Source organism: Apium graveolens, chromosome 5 (assembly GCF_009905375.1).
Source record: "Apium graveolens cultivar Ventura chromosome 5, ASM990537v1, whole genome shotgun sequence".
Taxonomy (NCBI): Eukaryota; Viridiplantae; Streptophyta; class Magnoliopsida; order Apiales; family Apiaceae; genus Apium; species Apium graveolens.
Genome location: NC_133651.1, coordinates 113,546,621 through 113,562,202, shown reverse-complemented (window position 1 = coordinate 113,562,202; position 15,582 = coordinate 113,546,621). Strand labels below are relative to the sequence as shown.

Here is a 15,582-nt window from a genome sequence, read left to right as displayed (position 1 = left end):
TGTCTTGATCTTCTTTCCTTTCAATCAGCCGCCTTCCTTATCTGAAAGTTTCCTTTAAGTTCTGATATTATCTCTTGATAAATATCTCCTGAACCTTAAGTACTGATCACTTAAGTTCTGACTTCAGTATAAGTGCTGATTTCAGTTAAGTACTGATTTGTCCTGTTTAAGTAAGATCTGAAAACTAAATATAAATCATATTAGTCATGACATTATCAAATATATCTAACAGGTTAGCACTTCTCCTGTGCTTGAATACATTGATATTGTGACTTCCGTTTTAAATTATACAAATGTGAGCTTCATGTTTCACATCTTAAAAATTTTCTGCTTATTCCACCATATACCTACCATATTGTCTATCCTAAAGATATTTGTTAGCTCTTGAATTTACAAATGTTTTCTTACTATATCCAAAATTGCAGACAAGTGTTCCCAGTAAATCCGATGGTGCAGGTACTCCAGGTTCAGCTCTATCGACTAGAAAATGAGTTAAAAAGGTCGGTAGGTTGTATAATTACCCATCATTAGATGTGATTTATCGTACATAATATACGTATAGTTTGTTATTTCTTCATATTGCAGTAACATCATATTATATTCCATTATGCAGGAAAATTAAAATATTTTTGTAACGAACTCAAGATTCATATAATTGCTTCCTTTCGAGGAATCTTAAATGAACATTATATCATTTTTCTATTTCAGGATTTCAATAATTAAGTTTGATTTTTATTTTCATTGTTGTTTACAATTTTGCAAACAAAAACTTTTTGCTTTGATACAGTAAAGTTCAAACTTTTGGATGTTCTTTATGTTATTGCAAATTTCTAAATTGATGGACTAATAATTTTTAATGGCAGGTAGTTTATCCTATAATTTGATTATTATCCTTTCCGTTACGTGGTTAATATTTAAACTATAAATGTGCTTAAAGTATATACAAAAAATAGAACTCTCCATACCATTTGACTATAATACTATACCATTTTTTTATCAAAAACAGGAAAAGGGAAGAGACATTATCAAATGATTCTTTGATAGTTTTTACACATGATGATATTGGTATAAAAATGTTGGTACACATTATCGGAACTTCATGAATATATATCTTTTAAATTTTAAAAAAGATCGTATATAACAAAAATCCGTGTGCGTAATACGGGCAAGATAACCAGTAAATAACTTAACAATTGAAAAAACTTATTATTAATAATTTACTTATACACTTGTTCTTTTAAGATATCCCAAAAATATAAAACGATCCTTCGAAGTGGACGACTAAAAAACACACATGGGGTCACACTATGGTTCAACAAAAAGAATATTCCAATTGTTAAAACAGACCGTGATCCCTCAAGAACACATTATCAGCTGTTTTGGCACTACAAGTATTAATTACAGAACTAAAACCACATTAACAAAAAGGTGTAAAAAAATAGTGCTAGATTGGGGTAAAAAGCGTAGCTAAACCTTGGTCAACGGTTATTTGAAGCTTTCCATATGTCATCAGTGACTTCTGGTCACATTTGTATGTTCCTTTTCCTCTAGCCAGGACCTCACCGTCTGAGTCAATTATCCCTTCCTTGGATGGATCAGCAGTTTGCGAACCCGGTTCCAAAATGAACGCCTTCACCTATTATTCGTATCACATAGAAATGCATATGAGAAACTCACGTTAGCTTCACATGCAACAAGCACTTGCATATATATCTAGTTTTAGGCGTTCACAATTGCAGGCATACATGATAGCCCATAGTACCCTGTACACCAGTTTGCTATGTACATCAAAATGCTTTCGCGTGGCCTCCAATCAAGAATCTTACATAAGTTCGATAGAATACAGGTCACCGCCCTTACTTTTTAATATAAAATAAAGCTCGGGAGACTTTCCCAGTTTCTACAATATAACGTTGTAAATCTGATGAGCATAAAAAAATGTACAGTTACAATTATACTGTGTAATTAACAACATAGAATAATTAGTTGGTTTTATATTTTGGTTTGATTATATTATTATTAAGAATATACTAAACATAGGAAAATATGTTGGCAGTTATCACTACATGGAGGGAGTAAATATTACAACACAATTAAGAATACTGACAGTTGTTATTAACTTGTTACAAATAAAGTTGTAAACTGTAATCAACAGTTGTTATTAACTTATTACAAATAAAGTTGTAAACTGTATTTAGCAACAAAAAAAAAAGTTGTAAACTGTAATCATACACTGTTACTATCAAAAATCCTTCACTTACAACTTTATGGTCATTGTAAAAGATATTGGCGTCTCTCTCTTTTTAAACTCTCTCACACCCAAATTTATCCTTTAGTTTTTCTGAGTTTCTCGGACAAATTCGTTCAGGGTTGAGTCCATCCAAATTGTAAGAATCAATCTGCCCAACATCCATCGAGAAATCATTAAACCTGTATCGGTTTACACCCATATCCGAGCAACAAAATCCTGACCTCAACCCAAAGGTCAGTCCTTAACCAGTTAACCTAACTAAAAAGCCTGTCCACATAAAGAAAATATAACAAAAAACTGTCCATCACTATAGCTCGGGACCTTGTACACTGCCCCTGAACCATGTCGCCCGGCATTGCTTAAAACACATCTGACGCCTATCTCCTACTCTTATGAGTCTCCTTATTCTAAAACTAGCATAATAACCACGGGTCATTTTCTAGAGTTTTTTTTATGTATCATGAAATTATAATGTTCTTAGAGCAACTCCAACACTATCCTTATATAGGTTCTTAAGTCAAATTTTGAAGAAATTGATAAAATTTCTCTCCAACAAGCTCCTTGTCCCTCGAGCTTCGAATTCTGTGAATACCCCCATCCTCAATTATTATTATATTATATTTTTCTTACCGTCTATTTAACATAAATGACTTTAATGAGTAAAAAGATAGTTAGAGAGTGAATTTAAGGAGTATTGTTGGAGTAATTGTTTGATTTTGACTTCTAAACAATTAGGAGCTCATTTATTTATATTATTCGTAGTGAAAATGCAAGGACGTTGTGGAAATTACTCTTAGTTGTTTTCTTATTTCTAAATGTTGTACAATGTCTAACGTATATCAAATACAAATTGATTGTTTATCAATGTGTATTATTTTAATACAAGACATTACCAAATTACACAACGTTTCTAATATAGCTCATTAAGAAATATATATATATATATATACATTCTTATTTGTTTTCTATAATTTGTATTTAAAATTGTTTATCAATGTGTATTATTTTAATACAAGACATTACCAAATTACACAACGTTTCTAATATAGCTCACTAAGAAATATATATATATATATATACATTCTTATTTGTTTTCTATAATTTGTATTTAAAACGAAACGATTGAACTTACTCTTCGTTAGTATGTTTACAAAGAAAAAGCTAAAAATTAACTTATATGTTGAATATAGACTTAGACCAAAAATTTTGAATTTTATTTAAATAAACTATATATATTTGAATTTTATTTAAATAAACTATATGTACTGGTATATATTATTACTAAGTTCACTACTAACTTACAATAAATTACTCAATTTAAAATGGATAAAAAAATGCATATTTGAAGTCAGAATGACTTGCAATCATAATATACAATAATGTAAAATTTACATTACTGTTATAAAGTTGATTTTAATGAAAAATGTTAGTTTTTGAAATTCAACGTATATATATATGGGAAAATGTTAGTTTTTTATTTACACTATTAACAAAGTAAGATTAAGTTATATGTGTGTGTGACGTAAATTATCGTATGTTACATTTCTTAGTAAATTATGATATGATGGTTTCAATTATTTATATTCTAAATATCTAATTTATGTACATGTATAATCAATATTAACATCTAGTGAGTCAATTGATTACTTAAATAACATGCAATTATTATTATTCAAAAATTAAAATTATGTAACAAATAAATTGCTATAATTTATATATATGGTATTCACATTATCACTGACAAACAATCCAATCTATTTTTTACGCAACCGAGTATCAATCATGGTTATAACATAAAAATAAATTGTATATTGTAAAGACTTATTATTGATATTCATGATTTTTTTCAAAAATTCGAAGAAAAAATTGTAATTATATCGTTATTTAAACATTTTTTAAGTTTCTTTCATTACGACTCTAATATTTCTTCATATAATAATTTGATAATATTGTATACTATTCTCCTAAGAATAAATATTTTTCAATTCAATAAAGTTTTATAAATATCTGTTGAACTCGTTAATTACTTCAAATTATTGAACAATATATATTTTTTCTTTAAATAATATAAAATGCATTGAATCAAATGCTACAATATTGTATAGATATAACTTTATTTGAATAATTCAAAATATTTGTACAATATTATCTTAATCAATGAATATTGCTTATCTAAAAGAATTCTTTTTTAAAAGCGAGTTTTTTTAAAGTGAAAAATGGAGAATAAATCGATTTAATATATCATCGTAGTTTTAACAAATCTCGTGAGATCTCATATCAAATTTCGAATATTCTTACAATCATGACAAATCCCAAAAACAATAATGTGCTACCAGTGAAGTTAGTAATTTTAATACAAATAATCAATTGATTTGATTCTATAAAGTCAAACATATTAATTTATATTAACATAAGATATTAAAGAAATTCACATTATTGATAAGATATTCTCGCCGAACTTGTAATTTAAATTTACTAAACTTAGAATGTGACGATGTTTTTCGGTCGGGTCATGTAGTCAAATTTCGAGTATTTTTTGAACAATGGGCCCAGTTCTGATTTCTAATTCGAAATAAACTAAAATGCATTGACTCATTACAATTCGAACTTATCTAAATATGTAATACCAATATAGATTATTTATATATAAGTGATTCTATTTTCAATATTTTTTAAAAAAATTATATATGTACATTTTAATTACTTTTTATAATAAAAAATATGTTAAAAATATATGAGATATATTTTCAAACTAAAAAATGATTAATAAATAAGATAATAATCCATTTATGTACTATGCCTAACTTTATATCTCGAATTCAATTCTTTAAAATTAACTTAATTAACTGTGCAAATATTTAAGTAACTTTTTTTTTGTGGAATTCAAGTTAAATAAAATATTCATTTAGCACACGCACACGGTATGAGGTTGTAAAGGTGAATGAAATATCTCTAGTTCGATTCCTACAAACCACATTTTTTATTATCCCTAACGGAAGGGCCAATAGAAAAATTTTCAACACATAAAAAAAATTAATGGTGTATGGAGTGTAGTTGATGTCCCTAATGAGCTGGTTCAATTGTAAAGTCTTGAACTGGAAGAAGAATATAAGATCAAAGATCATTTTACAAGTAGTGTAAGAAACCCTCTCCTAACAACCGCAAAAGATTCTTCTACAGAAGTATAGTTTCAAATCGATGTTTCTATGAACAAAGAAGCTGATATAAGCATGTTAGAACTTAGAAGATATTGACTTGCTTGTCAAATATAGGCAAACATGTCAGGAAATACTACATTCAATATCTTGTGTCAAGGTTGATAACTGCTCTATCTTCCGTTCTTCCGGAGATCATCTTTTTGCAAATTCACTTTTAATATTGTAATAATATATTTCGGAGGGTAACCAAGATTAATACTGAATCACCTCAATCGTAATTTTGTACGTGTTTGCCTCATTTAATTTGTTTTGCTAAATATGTTTGCCTTATTTATCTCTTCTTAAATTTCAAATGCCTAAATTCTATCATTTTCTTCCTCTCTAAATACAGTATTTCTTACTATGTAAACCGCAGCTAACTTGTGGCTAAAGGTATATCACTTTTAAGTCTCGTTCTATTTTAACGTCAAGCAAAGAAATTTTAGGCTCCAGCACCATTTTAATTATAATGCTTAAACATATATATAATTAAGAGCTAGCTTCCAAACAATAAACTCACCTTAAGATACAATACATGAGGTGATTTGACATGGTTTCCGTTGTTCATTTCAGTCATTAGAGCTAGCAAGGGTAACTTGGAGCAAGTCTTCATAATGATCAGATCCAAATAACCATCAGCGAACTGCACTTAAACAAGCAACAACAATCAACCAACTGTTGTGTTCCAAAATATTAAGAAGAGCAGTAGGATGTTAATGAAATGTATTAATGAAAAATAGTAATGAAACAGAGTCCGGAAGTACATAGCTAAAATTTCATTCGAATCACTAATCAATCATGTGAAATTGTAAAAAGCTTTAAAGTGTGGAGCTCCAAAAAACATGTCAATTGAATAGGCTAAATAGATATAATCTAGTTTTTCAAATAATCCCCTCCATCTCTGCATGTCCACCCAACCCAAAGACAGGCGCATTAAATCTCAGAGGGAACAAAAATATATTAGTTCTAGCTAAAAATTAGAAACTAGTATTCTAACAAATTTAGCTTGTCAAAGATTGTGGTGAAATTCTTAATTTCATAAAACATAAGACAACACTGGGAAATTGATGTAAAATAAAAAAAAATTAAAAAAACTCATCAATTTGGTTAAGAACAAGCTAAAAAATAAGAGAATTCGATCAATTTAAACTGAGAGAAAGAAATCAACCTTCGCATCAGGAGCTGCCATGGTGTCCTCACTTCCCCAGGGTACATTATGAAGCCAAACTGAAATAAAAGGACCTTCAATCTTTCTCCAATTCAAATTCTGCAGGTTAATATTGGACTGTCGATATCCATGCTGTTGAATATTAATTGTCTCCTCTTGATTTGGACCACGAGTACAAACACCTCCAGCACATTCAACAATTTGTCCAGTTAATTTATCCCCGAAAGCTTCAAATCCCGGAGCAGGTACAAAATATACATTCCCATTGTATGTTCGCAGATGTAGTATCCGTTGAAGAGCCTGTACATACACTAGTCTTGAGAAGACAAACTTAATTTCTTAAGCAATCTAGAAAGTAAATTTCAGAACACAATTTCCAGACACCCTCCAACTTTTTCTATCGGCCATTCAGAATGCCTATAAAATGAAGTTGTGTACCACTAGCCACTTCAAGATAATAATTTCACTATGCTAAAGAGACTACTGTGGTTAAAGATGCACATTTATATTTAACAGAGTACTTGACCAACCAACAACAGAACAGTATTTTTCTACCACACTAGAAATCCATGCCAAAGAACACACCCATTCAGTGACAAGAAGCTGGCAATAATTACTTCAAAGGATGGATTTGGTTCAACATTTAATCTAGGACATGAGAACAAAATATAGTATGTCATATTCAATACTAGTATACTTTATATTACACCACTTCCTAGAAAGATTCTGGGTATATATTAAGTGCCGAAAACATACTTGTGAATATATACATATATATATTATTTATACATGTAAAAAATACTAAGAACACCAACTAAATATAAGCCGTGGTTGATAAGTATGTCTTGTGCACATCTTATAGTTCATTTTGTTTATTAAAAAACCTAAAATACTCTTTGCCAATCACAGGTAAGACCTGACTGATAAAGTACAATAATATATTGATACGTGACCTCCAACACATACTAACAACGAGGTTAGAATCTTGATGCATATACAGAATATAAAATGGGACCTTGAAAGTTTATTTGAATAAATTGCAGATACTTTCATGCCAATTCTTAACATTTTATAGTATTTCATTTTGATTCGGTATATTTCCATTAGATGCAAGCCTTTAAGAATGCTAGTGGTGGCCAAACAGGAACTTAAACTATTTATCTTATTACATTTTCTTAATAAACTTAAGATAGGAGGTAATTCCTAATATTATTAGCATATGACTGATAGTTTAGATACAAATTAATCTAGATTTACTATGAAAACATAGGGAAAACATATAGAAAACAAATTAAATTTTAATCATTAAAGGAAATACCTCTTCATTTCTAAGAGGGGGAAAATGGCAGACTAATATATAAGTTAACAAAGTACGTACATAGAAGTCCATTCGTGCACTCCCCATCCATCTATACTTTTCTGACTCTATGTCAATATCAGCCACCAAACCTGAAACAGCATGTCATAGTCTGACGATTTAGAAAACAAAATATTATTGATGGTTATACTCAACAATTTTACAGTGCATGTGTGAACTCATCAGAAGTGAAGTCCGCCAACGGAAAGTGGAGAGTGCAATTTCTTTTTAACCAAAGTAAAACAACACCAAAATAATAATTCAACAGTGCTACATATTTTATTTTTAGTTATACCCCAAGCAAGCATTAACACACTATAAAATCTGGTCTTCCCCTGCAAGATAGTTGCTACGTCCAATGAACGCTTATGTCCTGCCGATGACAGAAAAGAAAAATCCTTTCTCGGTAAAAATGAGGGTAAGGAAATTAATTGCAAAAAATGAATAATAACAATAAAACATCTATAAGGACCAAATTATAACCTCGAATGACCGCAAGAACCGCATAAAGGGCTGTACATGGATAACCAACCAAGTCCAGAAGAGATTTTGACATACCATTTCCGGTACCTGTGGGCATAATATTGCACAAAAAATATAATATAACAGCACTGTAATTAACAAGCATCACCGTGAATTCAAGTAACTACGAGAACATCTTTGCAGTTAGACAAAAAATTCGACTTGAAGTTAGCTGCTACATAAATGGTTCCTTCTGTACAAGATTCTTACATAGTTCAATTAAAATAGGTAGAAGAGTAAATGACCTAAATATTCAATTTGGCATATGAAAGGTGAAAATGTAAGCAAATCTTAAACATACAAGTAAAACATTGTGCCTGAAGGATTCAAGAGGACAAGAGATCACTAATGAAAAGTAAAACTTTTTTTTGGCCAAAAATCAAAAGTAAAACTTAAACACCACAAGTATGCATGTAAAAGAAAAAGATATTAAAAGAAAGGAAAACACTGGAATATCTGACTAGAAGTGATACCACACACCTGCAGGTACTACTCCAAGAGGCATTTTTATTGCCGACTGCCAGTCCTCCCTCTCCAGGAGTCCATTTACAACCTACTAAAAAGTACATACCATACAGGAATGAGATGAAGTTTATGACCATATGTTTACAAAAAACAAAAGATCTAAAAAATGATATTACAGAAGAATGGTCTGACTTTGTTAACCAAAACAGCTATGGCACTGTCGACTGACAAATTCATATCATTTAAATGTAAGTATCCCAGTGTTTGGTGTTATAATATATTTGTTAAAACTTGGTAAACAGTCTACCCTTCAGTTTATCCTATCTAAAATTTTCTATAAAACAATATGCAAAATCAGCTCAGCAAGTGGAACTTACAAGTCCTAAGTTCTGACTTTGTTTTAAAAATTTATAACAATTTAAGGATAACTTTTTCCAATATGATAATATCATTATTATTGTTGAGTAACCAGCTCATCTAAAACCTTAAGGTGTTAGAGGAAGGTCCCAATACGATCATATATTTAACACTCCCCCTCACTCGAAAGCCCATTTATGGGTCGAAGAGTGGAACACCGGCACCACAATAAATTGTGAGAATGTTGGGGGTGGCTGAGAATCGAACCTTAGTTCTTCCGTCAGCCTAAGCTCTGATACCATGTAAAGGAACCAGTTACTCTAAAACCTTAAGATTTTAGAGAATGGCCATATCCAGGATCTTATATTATTCTAACACTCCCCCTCACTCGAAATCCCATTTATGGGTCGAAGAGTGGATCACGGGCGCTCATCTTTGGGGCATAAATTTGTCTTTCGTGTCCCTCATAAATTGTGAGAATGTTGGGGGTGGCTAAGAATCGAACCTTAGTTATTCCGTCCGCCTAAGCTCTAATACCATGTTTTGAGTAACCAGTTCGTCTAAAACCTTAAGGTGTTAGAGGAAGGCCCCAATACGATCATATATTTAACAAGTATGAAGGCCCAAACTACTAACAAAGGTTTATTATTTACCTTTTGGTATGTCTTGTAAGATACCTGGAGTCCTGGACCAATGCATTGAACCTTTTACTGGATTTCTACCAACAATTTCTCACTTTGAATCTTTCTTCTATATTCCCTTTATCAAGCATGAGTTCTAATATCATCAAAATTTTAACTGTTTCATAATTCGTCTGTAACTAAAAACAAATTCTAGAAATTTTGATGTATTCTTGCCCAAATTATGGTTTTTATCATTATTATTATGGTTTAATCTTCATTTTTCCTCAATTTGTAATTAAAGACTAAAGTTTAGCACTAAATAATATTTTGATCTCCCTTGGCTGGATTAATATAACGTGTAAAGTACTGACAAATTAAACACAATATCCATTACAGGTATATAGACGTACATATTTTAACTAACTTGGATTGATAAGAAGAGTGATAGAGCCTAGTGTTGTATGAATTTTGAAACAATATTTTTCCTAAAAGTTTAATGTGTTTGACTCTTTGCATTATTTTATATTTGATTATGGGCTAAAAAAAGATAAAAATGTGTGAGTACTTATGTTTATCTCAAAAGAACACATGCAAATATAGGCACACTACATCATGCACACACATGGGAGATAGTCTTAATATAATAATGGGTCACTCAACTATAGAGTATTAAATTATCAATCAGAACTCATAGATATTTGAGTCTATTAAATCACATAGATCCTTACAATTCTTAAAAATTGGTTAAAAGTGGTGTTTTTCATCTATTTAGTTAACCTAAGTAATCCATTTTCATATTTGGGTGATGTCCAAAAATACTTTTTTTAGACTTGATTACCCAAATACCATTTTTGAAAATTTTGGCCAAAATTACCTCTCTAATACGCATTTCAAGGTTAAGTATCACAAATACACATTTAAAAAATTTGTATCATGTTTTAAAAAAAATTGCAAAAAAAGGGCTCGTAACACATACAGGTGATAAGCTTTTCAGTAATGCGTATCTGTCTCTGCCCTAATTTTTTTTTTGTATTAGTTTTTGAAATGTGTATTAGTAGTACACATTTTTCAAATGCATATTAAAGTGGTATTTTTTGCCAAAAAATTAAAAAATGGTATTCTTGTCACTTATCTTAAAAATGTGGTATTTTTGACATTTTTTCTCAAATATTTATTGTCCATGTAATCATGTAACACTTTACTTGACAAGTTGACAGCATTCCCTGTAAACACAATACTCTACATGGATATGTTATTTGTTCTACTTGCATTGGTTTTGGCTATTAACAAAAGGCAACTCGTCCTTCATCGTTTGTTGCAGAAAAAAAGAGAGAAGAAATTGAAAAATGTGAATTGCCTGATTAAATAAACAATTGAAGAGAAATGACAAACCTCAACCAATATTCCGTCCCCACTAACACAAACAATACCATCATACATCGACAGATCCATTTTATTCGCGATCTCCTTAGCATGGAGCTGGTGTTTGGTTTCTAAAAAACATAATCCAAAGAAAACGACTATTATACTCGACTACGAAATATGTAACGTCTGTATGAAGAGATATACGATTAAAAACCAACCTTGCATTGTATATAATATATTAGCATCATCGAGTAAGGGCTTTACATCAGAAAGAAAGATCTTTGAAGCAGATTTCCTTCCTCCAAATGGATTAACAAATATGAGCAGTTTTTTTGGCCGCCCTGCAATAAAAAACAAAGGAAGAAAAAGGATAAATAACATATCACTGACATTTTAGTATAAATGCTTCAAAAATGTGTTTGTGTGTGTGTGAGGCTCTCAATGATGTAACACAATTATGATTTAGTTAAAATTATAGCAACCTAGGAGAACTCTTTTAGAGAGAAAAAACTGATAATTAGAATTGTATGGCAAACTATTGAAGTCATTTCTTACTCATAGATTGAAAACTAATCATGTAGTCATTAAAGCACAAAGTAGCAAGAAGAGTAAAAAGAATCCATCCTAAATTATAGCAGCACACTATCAACCCATTGTTTTCGCAGTCTAGATAAAATTCAGGGAAAGAAACGCACATGACAAGAAAGCAATAATTATTGGATAAATTGAATTACCTCCTAGTGAAGTCGAACGTCTAAGGATATTACTACAAACATGAAATAACTCTTTCTATAAATAAAACTATAAATGTGTCTGTTCACCATTAACACATTAGACTGGTTATTAGGATGTGGGCCAACAACTTAAGGTGTTTTAACATAAGTTACCCTTGCACATAACTCCCCCATGTTTATTAAAAATACCATTACGAGAAAAAGGGGAGGTGAATGTCTTTGCAGGGAAGCATCAGATTTGCCACCTATTAAGGATTACCTTTGCACGTTAGCATCAGATTTTCCACGGTAGCATCAGCTTTGCCATCTAAAACTATAAAATAATGTCAAATTTGATTTCAGCCATTAAGGTTTACCTTTTCCGAAGGAATTTTCTTATTTCTCTTTCATTGTGCTAATATATGGTCATGCAAAGTCACTCCTCCACTTCCTTCATATTTATACAAAAATATCTGTATAACTTGTACTCCCAGAAGGAAGTAAAATCACCTAAAGCAAAATATCGGTAACTCTGATTAAGGTTCTAGGGATTTACACTCAGCGACACCACCACTCTAAGGAACTAAACTGAACAATGTTTCGGGACAACTGCTTAGATCATGCATAACTCAATTATGATTATAATATAAGTTCCAATATCCACTCTTTTTGTGTAGATGTAAGGCATCCTGCTCTACCTAGGGGATACATCGACTTTGTCTGGTTTGGTTTATTATAAGTTCCAAAACAGACATGGTGATTGTTTCAAATTCGAAAGCCTTCAACATTCTCAAAAAATCGAAAGCCTTCAACATTCTCAAACTTGCAGTTAGAAACCTACCAGTCAGTTCACTAAAAAGAAAAGTTCTAGGGAAATCACTAAAATAAGCACATTACACAAGATACCACTAACAAAGTCTATACTATAAATTCCACCTATGAAAATACACCATGCATCTCATTCAAACTGCCAACCAAACAAAATCCCGTTCACATTCTGCATTATACACTTCCACATTCACCTAGGAAGTGATTAAATACCAAATAGCATCAAATTTAGTAAAATTGAACTCCAAACTCCTCGACTAAATACCCTGATAAAACTAAATCAAACCAGTAAAGGGGAAAATTCCGTAAACATCTTAATCTCCCTAACCCCTTCTTCAAAATAAGCATGAATAAAACAAATACAAATTACCAACACAGACAATGATCATTTACAACAATTCAACACACATATGTAAACAAAAAATCACCTAAAGAATCAATATATTGACCAAGCTTTTGAGACCAAAGTTGCAAAGACTCTTCCGACAAAGGCTCAAACACAAACGTCTTCCTAGTGGGACCCACGTTGCCACCTCCAACACAACACACACCCTCAGACATCTCAACAACAGTTTTAACAAACAGTTTAGAACCCACGGTGGAGAAACCGAGGACTTCTTTCTCAACAGTCAAACAACGGTGGCGCTGACCGTCCTGCCACTGTAATTTCCCGGCCAATGTTAACGTTAACGTCGTATCTACACCATTAAATTTGACTGTATCAGATATGCATTCTTTGACTTCAGTTTGTTGATCCATGGCGTTGTGTTTGAATTGGGGGGGGGGGGGGGGGATGTAATGTTGTTTGATTGAGTTTATGTTTGGTTTTTTTCCTAGTCTAGTTTTGTGTGATTCTTGTTTGACTTTGCGTACTAAGGTTGCTTTTGTTGTTTTGTTGGTTGGGATATGTATGTCTGTATATACGTATCTAGAAACTGAATTCACAATGTGGAGACAAGAAGATAAATAAGGGGAAATGGGATCATCTGTACCAACTTTTTCTCCGAGATTAAGCAAATAGTATTAAAAAAAATTCCAATTTATTTAACCGTTTTGTCCGTTACTATAATTATAAATAAATTAATTGTATTTAGTAGAAAATTTTTAAAGTTTGATACACATATTATTTATATTTGATATAAAATGAATTATTTATATATTTTAGATATTTTCAAAATATATCTATGTTAGATAATGAATTACACACAGAGGGGTGAATGTGTTTTAGTGTTTTTATATTTTTCTTGAACTATTTTGGTTTTGAACAAAGTAAATCAAATCTTGTAGTGAGATGTGTTAAATTAGAAATTAATCATGCAACTATAAATAACACAGATCTTTAAAAATTCACTTAATTTTATATTAAAATTAAGAATGTTTTACTACAAAAATTCTAGGCTCTTTGTTGCTAAAGAGTTTGGCTTCAATCTTGAGAGAATACAAGAATTCCTGATCTAATTGTTACAACTAACAAAGGACCAGTGTTAACTTTATATGATAGTTAACTAGTGGTTTACACGGTGTATAATAAAATATGTTATTCACTTTAGTAAACTTTCACTTATCATTTCCATTTTAGGAAAAATATATCTTCCATTTCTGGCTTAGCATATCTTTGCACACTGTGTTAACTTTGATCTTCCTTTGTCAGTTAATCTTCACCATTGATCTTGCACATTCTCCAAACTGCTTTTTGTAGACTTGTCAATCCAGCTGATTGGATTGTTTGTTGATTATTAATCTTGGATATTGAACTGGTCTGCAATTTGCACCTTGAGATTTTACCTCGAGATCTCCAATTTTCCTTATAGAGATCTTGACATCTCGATAAGAATATTGACTTATCGAGATCTCTAATACTCCATAGTAAATTTGATTTGTAGAGGTCTCTGAGTTCTCTATAAGAGAATTTAGCTTGTCGAGATCTCTCATATTCATATCTTCACTTTGACTTATCGACATTATTGAGTTCTCTAGTAACTTGTTGACTTGTCGATAACTCCGAGTTCTCTAGTGAAATTTGACTTGTCGATAACTCTGAGTTCTCTAGTAAACTTTGGCTTGTCGATAACTCTGAGTTCTCTAGTGAAGAAATGACTTGTCAATATCTCCAATCTTCATGTCTTCAATTTGGCTTGTCGATATCTCTGAGTTCTCTAGTAGTTTTCCTGAGTTCTCTATAAGTCATTCTGGAGTTCTCGAATGACTTCTCTATAACATTAAATATGTGACTTGTAAAGATCTTGACTTAAAATATTTTTCTCAAAACATATTTATTCAACTCCAAACTTCTTCATAATTCTTCTGAGACATGATCTTCTTCCCGATAGAATTCTTAGGCTTGATACTGTTTACAGAAAAAGACTCCAGTCTGCTTTTTGACATTTTTACAAAATTTAAATGTTACAAATACAAAATGCAAACTAAGATTACAATACAACTTACTTAGGGTTGTCAATTTGACTTAGTCTTGTTAAAGTACAGGCATGTCTTGCACAACAATCTCCCCCAATTTGTGAGAAGATTACTTAACACAAATTCATGCCTGTTAACAAGACTAACCCCAAGTTATAATGGAAAATAAGGCTAATATAAAAATTGACACAATTACAGCAATTGTACATTAGATGATTTTGAGTTTGGGTTTCTACAAGCATCAGACAAAGATTGGAACTTCTGATTCTTTTCTCACGAGGTCTTTTAAATATACAAGAATCTCAAGTTCCTCTATAATTG

At 31.0% G+C, this 15,582-nt stretch overlaps 1 protein-coding gene across 2 annotated transcripts; it reads right to left on the bottom strand.

Moving 5' to 3' along the window:
* Window positions 1–1,182: 1,182 nt before the first annotated feature.
* LOC141724386 (sphingosine kinase 2-like) lies at window positions 1,183–13,750 on the bottom strand. 2 transcript variants are annotated; one of them, XM_074526515.1, is made up of 10 exons: window positions 13,275–13,750; window positions 11,524–11,646; window positions 11,333–11,433; window positions 8,976–9,048; window positions 8,457–8,543; window positions 8,269–8,346; window positions 7,995–8,065; window positions 6,617–6,916; window positions 5,969–6,091; window positions 1,183–1,636 (listed from the first exon to the last, which is right to left on the bottom strand). In XM_074526515.1, exons 1-10 carry the CDS (start codon window positions 13,603–13,605, stop codon window positions 1,445–1,447), a joined length of 1,479 nt encoding a protein of 492 aa, XP_074382616.1. In that variant the 5' UTR covers window positions 13,606–13,750; the 3' UTR covers window positions 1,183–1,444. The 2 variants fall into 2 exon arrangements, with proteins under 2 accessions (XP_074382616.1, XP_074382617.1); XM_074526516.1 differs by lacking the exons at window positions 11,524–11,646; window positions 13,275–13,750 and having other exon boundaries at window positions 8,976–9,051.
* Window positions 13,751–15,582: the final 1,832 nt, after the last annotated feature.

What these genes read in the sequence shown, in the direction of transcription:
- LOC141724386 (XM_074526515.1), bottom strand. Translation starts at nt 13,605, where the DNA reads ATGGATCAACAAACTGAAGTCAAAGAATGCATATCTGATACAGTCAAA. An exon ending in GGGACGGAATATTGGTTGAG is followed by an intron (nt 9,049 to 11,332) that starts GTTTGTCATTTC and finishes ACTTTTTAGTAG; the next exon opens with GTTGTAAATGGACTCCTGGA. An exon ending in CTCATGTATTGTATCTTAAG is followed by an intron (nt 1,637 to 5,968) that starts GTGAGTTTATTG and finishes TACGAATAATAG; the next exon opens with GTGAAGGCGTTCATTTTGGA.